The sequence below is a fragment of the Ostrinia furnacalis genome, unplaced genomic scaffold, assembly GCF_004193835.3.
Source record: "Ostrinia furnacalis isolate ACB-3 unplaced genomic scaffold, ASM419383v2 OfSCF2617, whole genome shotgun sequence".
NCBI lineage: Eukaryota > Metazoa > Arthropoda > Insecta > Lepidoptera > Crambidae > Ostrinia > Ostrinia furnacalis.
In genome coordinates this window covers 237,609-253,674 of record NW_021132856.1, presented here as the reverse complement: position 1 = coordinate 253,674, position 16,066 = coordinate 237,609, and the positions used below count along the sequence as shown (strand labels likewise).

The window sequence follows — 16,066 nt, the reverse complement described above, 5'->3', positions numbered from 1 at the left end:
GTCACGTATTTGTCACGCTGCTAAAGTTGCCTGACCTGAATGAGAAAGCGCTCTAAAACGGAACTACAAGAATTGATCTAAAAACATGCGCCGAAATTGTATGAGTTAAACGATTTTAAATAGTTCAGGATAAAAATCAAATCGTATCGTAGGTGTCAGTATTTTTGTAGTCAATAATTAAGTTCAAAAGATTGCCTACTTAGTAAAATAATATATTACACATTAAAAGGTTCCGAACCTTGCTTTTTTAACATAATAAAATAAATACAATATTGCAGAGTAGAATAAATCTGTGTAAAATGTCATTTAAATAAAAGAATTCACGCGAACGGAGCTGCGAGAAAAACAGCGCACGTGTTATTAAAATGTTAAAAATACCATTAGCAAAAGTGACTAAACATACTTTAACAATCATTAGGTAGGTATGCCAATTCGCTTACAGCCTATTGTTTCTTATCTTTTAACCCTTTTTAAGTGATTCATTTTTAAACAATACATAATAGAAATGTACGTCTTATCTATTACATACTAAGAAAGGCTTTAATGGCCTTGCGGATTAGTCATTATACCCTTTATGTGTTAAATACTGATGACTAATGCAGTTTTTGGTTTATCCGCAGTCAAAATAACCAATGTCTTTAATGACAAGTTAAATATCAGAAAAATGCGTTTTTATTACGATGATTAGTATGAATTTTAGTACAATTTTTAACTATTAGTTTACAATCTGTTAATATTTTACCACTGGTAACAAAATTTGCCAATTTGTTGTTTTGACTATGCATCAAAAAACTGAATCTAAATGTTCCCCGCGACTTCGTTCGCGTTGTATGTATGTGTTTTTAATGTGTGCAAAATCAAAACCTTGGCGGGTGTGTGGACATTTAACTCACCAAAGTATTGCAATCGGATGAACAGTTTGGGAACGCATCGGGACAAACAAACAAACATTCATTTTATAAAATTGAACATCTGCAGTTTGTTATAGATAATACAAAACACAAATAATTGAACATAGGAGAAGTCCATATTATACTTCGAACTCTTCCCATAATATTGTGATGAATGCGTGGGGTTCCAAAATAACTGTTGGAATCCCTGGAGACTATTCAAATTCAATCTTCACACTGTCAAGCTGTCGATTCTATCTGTCACTGTTGCTCATGCTAACATCTCGCTTTGCGTAAGAGAGATGGATACATTCGAAATTATGTAGAGAGTAGTCCCGCAGTTCTATAATTTGAGATCAGGGGCGTGCTCAGTGCATAAATGATGAATATACATGGTTTGAAATTGGAAAATAACATCTGCTTACCACAAAACGTACCTACAAAAATACAAACTTATGTCTGCCACAGCTTCAGGACTTTGGAGATTCATTACAATCAGAAATTAATTACTTCAAACTTTTTCAACTGACGTAAAATATTCTACATGCTTTGTCAGTAAACTTTAGCCAATGGACAGATCCCGTGCGAACAATTTTGAGCCCTTGTTAGGATATAATATGGTCTGTAATAAATTGGCGTAGGTCGCGAATCAGAGACTTGGAAATCTGTCAGTTGAGACGTCGATCTACTTGCTTGGAGAAGATCTATGTTCAGTGGCCGTCCTGTGGTTCAAATGATGATGATGATCTACTTGCCTCTAGGTCTGGGGGTGTTCACTTGGTTCTTCACCGAAGACAAACTCTCTTCATCACTGGACGAACTCTGCACGATGTCTAGCAGCTCTTGAACGCGCTGTTGCATTAGTCTGTCAATTAAACAGTTTTTCAGCATCAAATATGTCTATGAACTATAGTAAAATAATTTAAAAGTTCGTAATATCTTTAAGTTTACAAATATGTAATTTGTAAGATATATTTGATGCTGACAGTAGGTAAGGTTTTATTAGCGCTCTGGATCAAAACCGCAATGGTATTTACTGCGCAGAATTCTCAATCAATTCTCTTTTCTGACGCCTATTTATTTAGACTGTAGGATCAATTTCATAAATTTTGGTGGCCAAGGACTTTTAGAACTTGCCCAAACAAATGTTTCGACAACCCAGGACAGAATATCCTGTCCAGAACAAAGAGAGCCGACCCCAAATATTGGGAAATTGCTAGGACAAAGAAGAAGAGAGGATCAATTTGATTACTATGCCTAACACACATTGTGTTTAGGCTTCATAAACATCTTACAATAACTTGTCTATTCGACAAAGACATCAACAAAAGATCTATCGATGTATCTAACCAGACAATAAATTCTAATATTAAAATAGACAACATACAACAAGTTGTTTAATCATACAAACTAATCAACTATGTCTAGCTACGAAGCCTGCACGTGGTATTTTAACTACCCATATTATTTCATAACACCATAATTTTTACACATAAACAATAGATAAAAGAAAAGTGAAACAGTTGAAAATAACAAAAATTGTTTAGGATATTACACCTTTCAATTGTTTTATTTACTTCGTGCAAAAAAGTTGCTATACTGGCAACACTGCCCACACGCCGGTATAAAACAGCGTCATTCGGCGCGATCTGTCAGTTCGCTTCGCGCTCGCGCACCGTTCGGGTCAACAACCTTTAGAGTCAAGCAAGAACAATTATTTATTGTGTTGATTTTTGTGGAATCTTTACTAAAGTGAGCGTGAAACATAGTGGAAGGACAATATACCATTGTAACAAGCGGATCTAAAGTGAACATTGTAAAATAAATTCGAACAGTGTTATTTTATGTGCAGTTTGTGGTTGACTGCAAGACGAACTAAAACTATTTGAGAACGGTAAGTTGATTTACATTATTACGTTGCACCATCATCACATCATTTATTACAATTTACAATGTATAGACGTAGATTTTAAATAATACTTTGTCATTATAACCCCAAAACTTTGCGGCCTCGGAATAAGTATGCAAAACGCCTCATCTATAATTTTAAGTCGTCGAATATCATTACTCGTTGTGTGTGTATCACAGATATGGATTAGAGGTGTGTATTGTACAAAATAAGTTGTACTTTATTCCTCTGTATGTTATTCCATCTTCTATAATAGAGACTCACAGACAATATTTTATTTTTGATTTATTATTCCTTATTGTCAGTTCTAATATAAGGTCTTCTTTGTTTCAGATGTAACAAATAAACGGTATGAAGTCAATCTCTAATGAAAAAGTCATCGCAGTCAAAAACTGGTAACACAAACAACCTGTAACTGGTCAACTGAACAGCTCGTAGTGGAAATAATAAAGTCATCACACTGATGAATCAATCTATGGTGGAAACAACATTGCAGCGGTGATCTGATTGCTGATACTAGTGAAGGGAATAAAGTCATCAGACTGATGAAACAATCTGTGGTGGAATAACATCGCAGTGGTCAACTGAAAACTCGTGGCGAAATTAATAAAGTCATCACACTGATGGAACAATCCGTGGTGCAAAATAACATCTCAATGGTCAACTGAGAACAGCTCGTGGCGGGAATAATAAAGTCATCACACTGATGAATCAATCTGTGGTGGAAACAACATTGCAGCGGTGATCTGATTGCTGATACTAGTGAAGGGAATAAAGTCATCACACTGATAAAACAATACGTGGTGGAATAACATCGCAGTGGTCAACCAAGAACAGCTCGTGGCGAAAATAATAAAGTTATCACACTAATGAAACAATCCTTGGTGGAATTAACATCGCAGGAGTAAACTAGCAACACAACCAACCTGTAGTGGAAATAAAGTCATCACACTGATGGAACAATCCGTGGTGCAAAATAACATCTCAGTGGTCAAGTGAGAACAGCTTGTGGCGGGAATAATAAAGTCATCACACTGATGGAACAGCTCGTAGTGGAAATAATAAAGTCATCACACTGATGGAACAATCCGTGGTGCAAAATAACATCTCAGTGGTCAACTGAGAACAGCTCGTGGCGGGAATAATAAAGTCATCACACTGATGGAACAATCCGTGGTGCAAAATAACATCTCAGTGGTCAAGTGAGAACAGCTTGTGGCGGGAATAATAAAGTCATCACAGTAATGGAACAATCCATGATGGAAATAACATCTCAGTGGTCGCAGGAGTAAACTAGCAACACAAACAACCTGTAGTGGAAATAAAGTCATCACACTGATGGAACAATCCGTGGTGCAAAATAACATCTCAGTGGTCAACTGAGAACAGCTCGTGGCGGGAATAATAAAGTCATCACACTGATGGAACAATCCGTGGTGCAAAATAACATCTCAGTGGTCAAGTGAGAACAGCTTGTGGCGGGAATAATAAAGTCATCACACTGATGGAACAACCCGTAGTGGATATAAAGTCATCACAGAAATAAACTGGCAACACAGAGAACTCAACATGTAGTGGAAATAAAGTCATCACACAATAAAACAATCGGTGGTGGACATACAGACACATTTATCTCAACAACTATGATTTATGAGTCCTTGATTAGATACCAAGATTTTACAATCGTGGAAAATCACATAAAAGACCATATTAAGCACCGGCTTGGAAAGTAGAAAATCATCTAGCCTTAGTTTTAATTTGTAATCTTTCATTGTAAATATCATTAGTTGTAATTTTTTAAATATTTTTTTTTATGAATTGTAAATAGTTAAGATTATTGTGTATGTTTTCCATTTTTTATTTTAAGTATTTTATTTATGTAATTTTTATGTTTATGCATTGTAAACTGTTTACTCATATCAGTGAACGGAATAAAGTCATCACTGTGATGAACTGATTGCCGGAATAGTGGTGAACTGATGGCTGGTACCAGTGAAGGGAATAAAGTCATCACAGTGCTGAACTGATTACTGGAACCAGTGAATGGAATAAAGTCATCACAGCGGTGAAGTCACTGGTACCTGAAGGGGATAAAATCATCAGTGTTAAACAATTGCTAGAACCAGTGAACAGAATAAAGTCATTACAGTGGTAAACTGATAGCTCGTACCAGTGAATGGAATAAAGTCGTCATAGCGGTGAAGTCACTGGTACCTGAAGGGGATAAAATCATCAGTGTTAAACAATTTCTAGAATCAGTGAACGGAATAAAGTCATAACAGTGGTGAAATGATAGCTGGTACCAGTGAATGGAATGAAGTCATCACAGCGGTGAAGTCACTGGTACCTGCAGGGGATAAAGTCATCACAGTGTTAAACAATGCTAGAAGCAGTGAACAGAATAAAGTCATTACAGTGGTGAACTAATAGCTGGTACCAGTGAAGGGAATAAAGTCATCACAGCGGTGAAGTCACTGGTACCTAAAGGGGATAAAGTCATCACAGTGTTAAACAATTGCTAGAACCAGTGAACAGAATAAAGTCATAACAGTGGTGAAATGATAGCTCGTACCAGTGAATGGAATAAAGTCATCACAGCGGTGAAGTCACTGGTACCTGCAGGGGATAAAGTCATCACAGTGTTAAACAATTGCTAGAATCAGTGAACGGAATAAAGTCATTATAGTGGTGAACTAATAGCTGGTACCAGTGAAGGGAATAAAGTCATCACAGCGGTGAAGTCACTGGTACCTAAAGGGGATAAAGTCATCACAGTGTTAAACAATTTCTAGAATCAGTGAACGGAATAAAGTCATTATAGTGGTGAACTAATAGCTGGTACCAGTAATGGGAACAAAGACATTACAGTGATGAACTGATTGATGGAACAGTGGTGAACTAATGACTGGTACCAGTGAACGGAATAAAGTAATTACAGTGGTGAACTGATAGCTGGTACCAGTGAAGGGAATAAAGTCATCACAGGGATGAACTGTATTCATTATTTGTAGTTTCAAGAGTATGTAATTGTAGATGTATGAGTTAGTTTTAAGTGTTTTAAATAAATAAGTGTAAATTATAATAATCTTTCTTTCATTAACAAATCCTTTGCACTTAGTAGCCATGGTCCAAAATTTTCCTCAATCTTCAAAACACTGCAACGTTGCTATAGAAAACGAGACCTGACATCCAAACACATTTAAAAAATAACTTCAAAAAGTAACAAAATGTCATAGGATCAGAGTTCAACTCTTTCAGTAGCCTTCATCAGAGTAATATTCCATAAGAATGGTAATCAATTTGAACTTTGAACTGGTCAAACTGGTCGCGTCATGTGTGCTCTCTCAACGGACACTATGGTAGAAACTTAGATGCAACTCAAAAGTAACTAGAAGTTGCAGTTTCGTTGCAGTTGCGTTTCACCGTGTTCTGGGCCTAAAACTAACTTTAGCTAAAAATGCAATCTAAAACCTACCTCTGCAGCTTAACAGCATCCTTATACAGCCTAGAAGTAGGCACATTATACTGCTTAGCGTTCTCAAACATGATGTTCATGTCTCCGGCCACTTCGGACAGGGTTCCGTAGCTGCCTCGTCTGATTTTGTTCTTGATTTGATTCAAAGAGACGGGGTTCTTGATTTCTTTGTAGTAATCTGGGTAAGCTCTGCGGGAGGGCAGCTTCCAGAATGGCTCGGCCATTGGTGTACCTGAATAAGAGTAAGGAAAAATATTACATAGGGGCCGTCCATAAATTACCTATCCTAGCGTCATTTCTTAATGACCCCCCCCCCTTCTCCCAAAATTGACGTCATTACCAGTTTGACAAAATTAAAACACTTGTAGAATCACTTTTTATTTTTTTTTAATAGATAGAGTGATTCTTAAGGAAGGTTTATATGTATAATACACGTAAGTACCACGGGCGAAGCCGGGGCGGGCAGCTAGTATTATATGTAATCAGTAGCGGCGGAAGGGGGGGGGGGCNGACCAACCCCCCCCCCCCCTAATTTAAAATGACGAAATATATGGACGGCCCCATAGGTAAATGAACGATCAACCTTCTTTCTAGGCGCTGGGTTTGGGTCTTTCCAAGCGTATTGTATTATGAGTAGTATATTAATATGATGAGGAACTCGGGTTCGAACCCTACTGACGCTCGACTATTGTGGTGAGCCCACTCGTGTCACAAGCATTTTGAGACCTCTTTTATCACCGATTACTATTTGCATTAACTCGTTTATAACAAATTAAATTCTATTGCATCTCTATTCGCTGGTACTTGAAGAGTTTAACAAATTGACCCAGTATATTACAATAAACGTACCGTTAGAACCAAGGTGATTCTTTATTGTCTCCAACAGCTTCCACTGCGGTGAATCTTCATTTTCGATCTTCTCTTCATCACTGTCGCCCGCGCTGTCCTCCGAATGCTGCAAGCGAAACTTGGGATAAGGAAAAAGGAAAAAATGAGTGACCACTTAATAAATAAATAAATAACCCAAGAAATTTTACACTGTTGTATCTAGATAAAACAGTGTAAAATTTCTTGGGTTATTTATTTTATGTCTTATTTAAGCTTTGCTTAGTTACTAGTTAAAGAAAACGGCTTTGCCAGACGTTAAAAAAAAATATTTTTACAAAAGGACCTATCACGCAAGCTATTAGTTATTACCAGCAGTGTATGGTACTGGCAGTAACATACATTTACTAAAGGGACCTATCCCGTTACTTATATTGACATAAAATATGCTGTACCGCTTATGAAGCAAATAAATGGATTTGATTTTAAATTTTTTACTAAGTTCAGAAAATCTTTTTACCTTTTCAGCGCCACGTCAAATACAAAAGCCATCACTCTGACGCTATCCCAACTAATATTATAAATGCGAAAGTAACTCTGTCTGTCTGTCTGTCTGTCTGTTACGCTTTCCCGCTTAAACCTCGCAACCGATTTTGATGAAAGGATGATGGGCATATTGGGCGTTAAACCAACAGAAACAAAAAGTATACTTAATTAAAGCTTAATACTAGTACTTCATTTCATAGTATAACAACAATCCTGAAATACTCGGGGATACGGAGATAGAGGTCGTTGAATATGCAAAGTTTCCATAGTATTTCACATCACACTAGGGTAATAAAAATAGTATTAGGTCAATTAGATTGCTTTTATCGATCATATTGAGAGTATTGTATCATATCTTACTATCGATTCTATCGATTTACTAAGCATGTATACCGAATAAATCATAATCGATTATTCGATTGCAATAATCGATTACATTGCTGAAAATAAGGAATTGAATTAACAATCAAATGATAGTAATCAATAAAATCGATTAATCGAATTGTTAATCGATAAATCGTTATTTGGCAATATCGATTAATAATCGATCCGTGTTCGATTATGCGACAACACAACAACTGGTAGAAATCCCATTGAAACATGACTGTGTTCATGTCATTTCTCTAAATGGTACCTAGGTATGGTCCTACGCATATAATGTAGAACATGGTTTAAATATACCATTTGTTGGCCCCACTCCTGAACTGTTGGACATAATAATGGATAAATAACTAATGTGTTCAAAATGTAAGTAGATAAGTATATTAATTAATAATATTTTTTGTTTGCGCAATAAAGCACCTATTACTATTACACATTATGTCAATTTCCAAGCAAACCCGGGAGTTTTAGGTAGTTATTTATATGAAAATATATTTCTGATATTAAGTCCTAACAAATAATAGTAGTTACATTTCTGTTGGTTTTACGCCCAGATTCCATAGAAAAGTGCCCATCATCCTTTGGCATAGAGATAGTTTGAGTCCCGGGAAAGAACATAGGATAGTTTTTATCCCGGTTTTTGAAACAGGGACGCGCGCGATAAAGTTTTTCTGTGACAGACAAAATTCCACGCGGGCGAAGCCACGGGCGGAAAGCTAGTGCTTGATAAATTATGACATCAATCATTGTATTCCTTACTATTCAGTTTACATAATACTCAATAAGCCTATTACTGACATAATTTTTAAGGCGGATTAATCCGTCGTTGGCGGTCAACCTGACGTACGCATGTATCCGTCATTGGCGTTGAAAAGGTTAAAAGCACGGACAAAAAAATTTATAAACAACCAAAGCTACCTTAACATCGGGCTCCTGGTCAGACCCCGGCGGCTCCATGATCGCCAGCGCCTTACTGGAGGGCACGGGGCCGACGCGGGACGTGCGTTTGCTGCGGATCCGTTCGGAGGTCTTCGGTGGCCCGCCGCGCCCGTGTTGATCGATTTCTTGCTTGCGTACCGTGATCACCTGGAATGGGTTTTGAAATAATGAGGCTAGGATTAGGAAACACTTGAGAACAGAGTCAAACCTCTTGGTGTAAATCAAAATGTTAGGTCTGAGGTAGGCAAGCCTCCAAAATAGATTCAAATTGTCGTTGGTCTAAATCGGGACTTCTTAAATAGGGATGTGTGAATCAGCCAATCGTAAAAATAGAAAAAGATTTCGCATTCGGTCTGATCATCAGTTTCCATCAGGTGATGCAAGATGCAAGACATAGGATTTGTCACTGTGGATAAAAATTAGTTGAATATTTCCTAGAATTTATCTAAATAGATAAAATAGGGGATTTGATTTGAAATCTTTAGCATTGAACATTGTTACAGTAATCACTCATACAGTTGGCTTTGAAGAATTGAACCTACAAGTAAAGTCAAAAGTTGTAGAATCAATTTATTGAATTTCCGATTATGTTGTAGTATAAAATAAAATTGATCAATTACCTTTTTCAGTGTCTTAGCATCCTTATAAATCTGACTGCCAGGCTCGTTGAAATGGCAGGCGTTTCTGACCATCATCTGTAGATCTCTTTCCAGCTCAAGTAGTGTGCAGTATTCGCCACCCTGTATTTTCTGTGCGATTGTCTTCAAGTCTATGGGGTTTTCGATGACACTGAAGTACTCTGGGTAGCGGCGCTTTGATGGTAGGAACTGGAAGGCTGGGTAGAGAGGACGGCCGTCGGCGTTCGCTGTCATGACCTGAAGAAAAAATTGTTGCTTGAATATTTCTGTGTTTATTTCTTTACAATAAACTGCTGACGTAAGTGAAATATTTTCACAAATTAATGATGTTGATGAAATAATAAAAAGTAAAATAAAAAACTAATCACTCAACAAGATAATTTCGTATTAAATACATTGAATTCCAAATTCCCCAACATGCTTAGTCATGAATAATATTTGTGATAAACTTACAGCATTAAATAACTCCTCAAACACATTGTCCTCCTCATTATTAGTGGACGATTCTGATAGATCCTCAGCCACATCAGATCTACGGCTTGAAGAGCCATTACGAGACATTTTTGGAGTCTTGATTTCTTCTCCTGAATAAATAATAAATAAATAATATAAATAAGGATTTAATTTTTAATTAATAAATTAGAGGGTAAATTGAGAAGTCCTTATTTTTTACAGGCAGCCCTGATGGTAAAAGAATTATAATTATTTGTTTGTTATTGTTACATTAAAATATCTTTAAATTAAAGGTTTGTCTCAAAGAAGTGACACTCCACTTAATTTCCTGGACACAAAAAATATGTAACATTATTTATGCACAATACTTATTGAACACTTAAAATAACATACCATTTTCGAGAGCTTGTCTGTTGTGCGTGTAAAGTTTCCACAAGTCATTTGCATCCTTGTACTCCACTGAATCTGATTTGTAGAATGCTTTCGCGTTGTTCACGAGAAGCTCAATGTCGGCTGACAACTCATCAATGTCTTCGTACGTATCCGTTTTTAGTTTTTGTTGAACCTTAAATAAATAAAAAGAGATTGAAGTAGACGTAAACATTATAATCAAATAGGTGTGTTTATGATCAACAGAAACAAAAATATTTTTAAATGTTATTAGTTTACGTAAAACTGTTAAAAAACACATACCCTCAACAAGTCAATAGGCTGGGACACAACTTCATAATAGTGTGGTTCTTGACGACGTTTAGGAGCTCGTATAAATGAATCGCACAATAGAGTTCCATCCTCTTTTTTGTGAGATCTTATCGTATCGTACAGTTGTTGGCAAATCTCTCCCTAAAAACCACAGAAGCATTGTAGATTTCATGTGACTAAAAATTTAAGTAATTAGATGAAGAGTTATACTCCATGCTAAATCAAGTAATATTGAAGGCATGCCATGAGTCGGGCTATGAATGATTGATCACTAACTAGATGTTTGTAATCTTAGTACGAGTGACGGGGTTGCTACTAAATTAGGAAATTTACATACTTCTGATAGTCTACTTGGGTTAGGATAAAAATAAAACCATGCTGTCAATCAAACTTAACAAAAACTATTTAAATTCCTTACAAACAGAGCCTATGTGTATGTTGTGTTACATTGGCATGGCCTATTTAACTATTTGATAGAAAGTATTTTAAAATGTAGGTAAGTATATTATCATGCAATTTGATCTTCCAGCATGCAAATGAAATAAAATCGGAGAAACAGCGCTCATTCTAATTATCGTCTAAAAACATTCCTTATTCGCAGGGCAGCGACTGAAGCGTCACACCGTTTAAAACAGACCATACTTACGCGGGTTCGGTTCAAGCGGTTACTTACTGGATCCAACTTCTTCTTCTTCCTAGCCGATGGCGGCGGTCCAGGGTTACTGAGCTCTACATCGTCGCTATCATCACCGTCGGCCCCCCGGCTGGCCACAGAAGACGCCCGGCGTCTTTTACTCATGGTTACCTACGTCCCGTTTCTAATCGGATACAGATCGCGTAAAACTTGTGCAATGAGATTCAGATTTCAGATTACATTTTACACTTACAGTTTTACAGAAAGAAAACCATGTATTTTGGAAAATTGGACAATCACAAAAATAAAGCCAATATAGATAGCGTCCTTTTTCAGACGAATTTGACAATCGGATCGGCCATCATCTCATCATAAACTTCAACTTCAACTTGACATTTGATTGATCACAGATTACGAGAAGTTTTCTTGGCAACTTTCAAAATAGCGCTGTTGTAGCTAGAAGATCTACAAGTGGAATCATTAAAGAAATAAAAAACCTTAAAAAATAATGCTAATCACCGCCCAATAAATAATAACATTAATAAAAGCCAGCACTAGCTAGAGAACAATAAAAACACTACAATAATGTAGTAGTAATGTATTCTTTTGAGACAGAACCTACTATTAAAGCGCCATCTGTGATTCGTTTGTTGCTGCGCCCATCCATTGCCGATAGAAACGCCCCGCGCACTTTACGAACCAACAAACTTGCCGATTACAAAAAAATTATCCACCCTACCCGCATTTTATGCCTGTCTTCCGTACCTATCCACAAATTCATTTCTCACGAATTAGTGGACGAAGATTATCGAAATGGGTAATAAATATTATAGAAACTTCATTTTGTGGGGGGAAGTAGATTTTTATTGTTTGTTATGTGTGGAGGCTTTTAGGGATAGATCCGACTTGGACAAGCACATTCGCTGGGAAAATCACAGGAAGTTGCTGAAGTCCCAGGTTAAAAATCACAAGTTTAAGAAGGACATCGTCTACAAGGTTTGTATATTATTTATTTTATTATCATCATCATTGCATCGTCAGCGGTCGGGTCATAATAATAATTAATATCTTCAATGCACGACCCTCTAGTCTATCAGAGGCAGTGGTATTTAATATAATCGAACTACCTACGTACGCGTAAGTAATTAATTAATAGGTCTAAGACCTAAGTTTTCTAGTAGGAAGAGCTTTCTAAGTACACAAGTTAGGCTACTTCTGTAATGCTTAGTTGACATAGCAATTTAGTACATACGGATCCCAGAAGCTCACTATATTCATAGCCTACTTACTGTGTGTACCTACTAGGGAGTGGTACTATAGAAGGCCGAAAAGGCGAACATAAGCCTGCGTGGCAATCTCTTCCGGTCTTGCATTTTACCTACGTCAAACTGTCCAGTCTCTTATATTATTTCGCTTACACGCGAGTATAAACACATTAATTAATGCAGTTACTTACTAAAATTTTTTAGATGGTTAAGAGCAGTCGCCCGGCAAGCGAAATGTCGTGGGTTCGATTCCCACTTTAGGCAATTCGATTTTTCGAGCTATTAAAAATACTTAGCCTATTCCATTAGTTTGCAAGATTGCTAAATTACTTACGTAATCGTTTAAAGGTATTAGTTAGGCGCGAAATACTTACTTCTTTCTATTGCCTATTTTTAGTTTAGTTTAGTTTATTTGTTCCGGCGTTTCTTCTCAGCACTTGCCATATGTTTGTCTCGAAGCGCTGGTAGGGCCCAAAAGATAAGGAGACATGTAAAGTGCCCCATAAGGGCTACCTTTTCTTTTTTTATTATTTTCTATTGACGTTCATAAGTGCCACTTGTGGTCTAAACTGAATAAATATTTTTTTGATTTTTGATTTTAGGTGGAAGAGCTATTTTATTGTGAAGTCTGCAATTATGTAGCGCCAAGCATCGAGGTGATGAACACCCATGTCGCTACCGATGACCATAAAGCCAGCAAAGCGAAACCGAAGACCGAAGCTGAACTAATCAACACCGCCTGTACAAGAGAACTGGAGTACGTTATAGTTACTGACATTATCGTGGAGGAAAAAGACTGGAACTGTATAACACATCAAAATTTTTGTCTGGTGTGTGGTTTCCTCGTCGGCGATTTTATGGTAGAGCATTGCAGGACACGGGACCATATCATAAACTTGATTGGCTCTAAGGTGGTTGTCGAAGGCGATAAGTTCTACAGAAAGGTTGGTACGAACTATGATACTATAATTTTAAAGCACTGTCAGCTAATAAAGGTGAATAATTGTTAATACAAATCTATTTAACTTAATACTTAAAGGTACTTACCTACTTACCACGTAAATTTTGGTTTTCGATTGTGAAAAGTTAGGCATAGAAACGTAACTGAAAAGAGGCAATTTTGCACTTATTTATTAATACTGGTTTCAGCTCTACAATGATCGCTTCTACTGCTTATGCTGTAAGGAAGCACTACAAATGTCCGTCTTCCAGGACCATTGGACTTGTAAAGAGCATATCGACTTTAAAGCCGATTGTATCTTCGAAACCACTTATGCTACCGCTACCGCGATAAAAGATCGCCTGAATCCTAAGCAAAAAATTGAAGAGGTTCTTCTGGAACGTCTGAAATATGACTACGAGAGGCTTGACGATAAGAATCTGGCGATATGCAATGAGTGCCAATGTGTGCTGAAGTTAGAGTTCCAAATTATGCACGATCATAAAAAAATCCATGAAAATTCCAAACCTATTAAAGAAGTAGAAAGTGACTCGGAAGATGACAAGTATCAAGTGGTGTTCTGTGAGTTGACAGATCACGGGCAGCGTAGACGAGAGCTAAAGGAGTATGGGAGCAAGAATTTTATAAGACTCAACTCAGGCGGGAGTAAAGGGTACTGCAGATTATGCACGACAACTATATCGGGCCACTTGAAATTGTTCAAAGAACACGTAAGAGGCGCACGGCATAGAGGCAACTTGGAGCTGGATGGGAAAAAATCTAGTAGAATACACAAGACATGCACGGACACACACAGGTCTATAGTAGAACGGCTGAATGCTGTGTACGTGATGAAAGAAGAAAACCTTCTATGCATCAACAAGACCGTTTGCCTCGACATCCATTCTTTTGTCATGGTATACAATATTGATAAACGCTTTCAGTATGACGTAACGAAATGCTTTATCTGCAATGCTCCTTACCGCTTTGACTACGATTTTGAGCATTATAGCACCTCAGCCCATAAGAAGGAATTCCTTAATTTAAGAGTGCTGGATATACCGGGAGAGTTCATAAGGATAGTAAGTATTTTAACATATTTGAAGAGAGATAGTTTGAGTCCCGGGAAAGGATGTAGGATAGTTTTTATCCTGGTTTTTTAATCAGAGACACGCGCGATAAAGTTTACTGTGATAGACCAAATTTCACACGAGCAAAGTCGCGGGCAAAAGCTAGCAATATTTAATAGGTACAAAAGATTTGTTCAGATTTTTATGCAAATAAAAAAGAAACTTCACAAAAAAATAACACATTTTCCTCATAACCCTTTCTATTTTTAGGTGCGCAATCGTTTTCATTGCGGCACATGCAACAAACTGTATCCTTACTGGGAGCTGATGGAGAAGCATTTGAACTCGAAGCACCACAAAGTCGCTAAGAGGGTGAAGTATGAAGTGTTCAGAAAACTGCGCGTGGATGATAAGATGATGAAAATAACTAGCAAAAACCCAGATATCCTTTATCTCCAGTTGCTCACCTTGGGTGTTCTAAAGAGTTCATGTGAAGAAGCGCTGTACCAACTTAAAAAAGTATTGAACACAACTGATCCACAAGTCAAGCCATCGAAATTAAATCTAGTGTAAAATATACATTTCATGCACATTTCCTTTTATTATTATTTTTATGAGTTTTACTTATTTTTACTAAAACTTACCATTACATAGATTAGTCATAAAGCTATTTAAATAAGAAATATTTAGATACCTCTACAATGTCTAGAAGACAATAGATGGATTGAAATAATTCAAGATTATATGGGCAGTTTATGGTCAGTCTAAGGCCTCAGCCTCGAATTTAGCGGGCAGCGGCGCGGGAGCGCTCGCTCGATTTATTGTGGGCAAAAAAAAGGAGTGCGCTGCACGGTGGGCTGATATTAGAGCTTCATAGACTTAGCGTCGCTCAAAAATCAAGTGCCGAATTTTGAAAAAATAAATATGCCAATGTGTTCCTTTACCAAAAAGGAATATTTTATGTTATGTAACGTTTCTTGATAAAGTTATTATTTAATAAGTTATTGACAATTTCCTTTTTTTTTGTATGGAGCTCAACATTTATTTTTATTTTATTCGTTATTCTCAAGCTTTCTTAAGAAATTTTTTTTTTATTCAAAATAAGCTGCATTTAATTTATTGTCGACCTATTTTAATGTTAACAATGAAAAAAACTTAATGGACGCGGAAATTGAAAATTTAATAGATCGTAATAAAATTCTGGAAGCAAAACAATCTCGTAATAACTGATTCTCACTTGATAGATAGAAAAATAATATCGTTGATAAATGGCACAAGCAGCGATGTGATATTTGTAAAGCCATATCAACAGAAATGAATAATTTAGACGTAATTGCCATCAAGAAAGGTTTTCAACACCACCAAAAAGTCCACTATAAATGATCAATTTCATGTCTAG

The 16,066-nt window shown here is 36.7% G+C and overlaps 2 protein-coding genes and 1 long non-coding RNA gene across 3 annotated transcripts in view; 2 read left to right on the top strand and 1 right to left on the bottom strand.

Moving 5' to 3' along the window:
* polybromo (protein) overlaps window positions 1-11,676 on the bottom strand; it is a 31,499-nt gene extending 19,823 nt beyond the window's left edge. Inside the window, exons 1-9 of the mRNA XM_028309138.1 lie at window positions 11,432-11,676; window positions 10,750-10,899; window positions 10,450-10,621; window positions 10,057-10,187; window positions 9,586-9,840; window positions 8,945-9,112; window positions 7,124-7,229; window positions 6,275-6,506; window positions 1,646-1,755 (exon numbers count right to left, since the gene is read on the bottom strand). Of these exons, the coding sequence (XP_028164939.1) occupies window positions 1,646-1,755; window positions 6,275-6,506; window positions 7,124-7,229; window positions 8,945-9,112; window positions 9,586-9,840; window positions 10,057-10,187; window positions 10,450-10,621; window positions 10,750-10,899; window positions 11,432-11,557 (1,450 nt within the window). The 5' untranslated portion in view covers window positions 11,558-11,676. The remainder of the gene's footprint in view (window positions 1-1,645; window positions 1,756-6,274; window positions 6,507-7,123; window positions 7,230-8,944; window positions 9,113-9,585; window positions 9,841-10,056; window positions 10,188-10,449; window positions 10,622-10,749; window positions 10,900-11,431) is intronic.
* LOC114356055 (uncharacterized) lies at window positions 2,495-5,884 on the top strand. The gene is made up of 2 exons (XR_003656157.1): window positions 2,495-2,784; window positions 3,133-5,884. It is a non-coding gene; the product is annotated as an uncharacterized LOC114356055 (long non-coding RNA).
* Window positions 11,677-12,068: 392 nt separating the features above from the next.
* Window positions 12,069-15,259, top strand: LOC114356054 (uncharacterized). The gene is made up of 4 exons (XM_028309137.1): window positions 12,069-12,388; window positions 13,260-13,601; window positions 13,807-14,679; window positions 14,938-15,259. The coding sequence occupies exons 1-4, from the start codon at window positions 12,206-12,208 to the stop codon at window positions 15,238-15,240; spliced, it is 1,701 nt and encodes a 566-aa protein (XP_028164938.1). The 5' UTR covers window positions 12,069-12,205; the 3' UTR covers window positions 15,241-15,259.
* Window positions 15,260-16,066: the final 807 nt, after the last annotated feature.

Bases quoted from the DNA above. Each gene is read 5' to 3' on its own strand.
- LOC114356054 (XM_028309137.1), top strand. From the start codon at position 12,206: ATGGGTAATAAATATTATAGAAACTTCATTTTGTGGGGGGAAGTAGAT. The intron at 12,389-13,259 runs GTTTGTATATTA...TTTTGATTTTAG, and splicing joins AGAAGGACATCGTCTACAAG to GTGGAAGAGCTATTTTATTG. The intron at 14,680-14,937 runs GTAAGTATTTTA...TTCTATTTTTAG, and splicing joins CGGGAGAGTTCATAAGGATA to GTGCGCAATCGTTTTCATTG.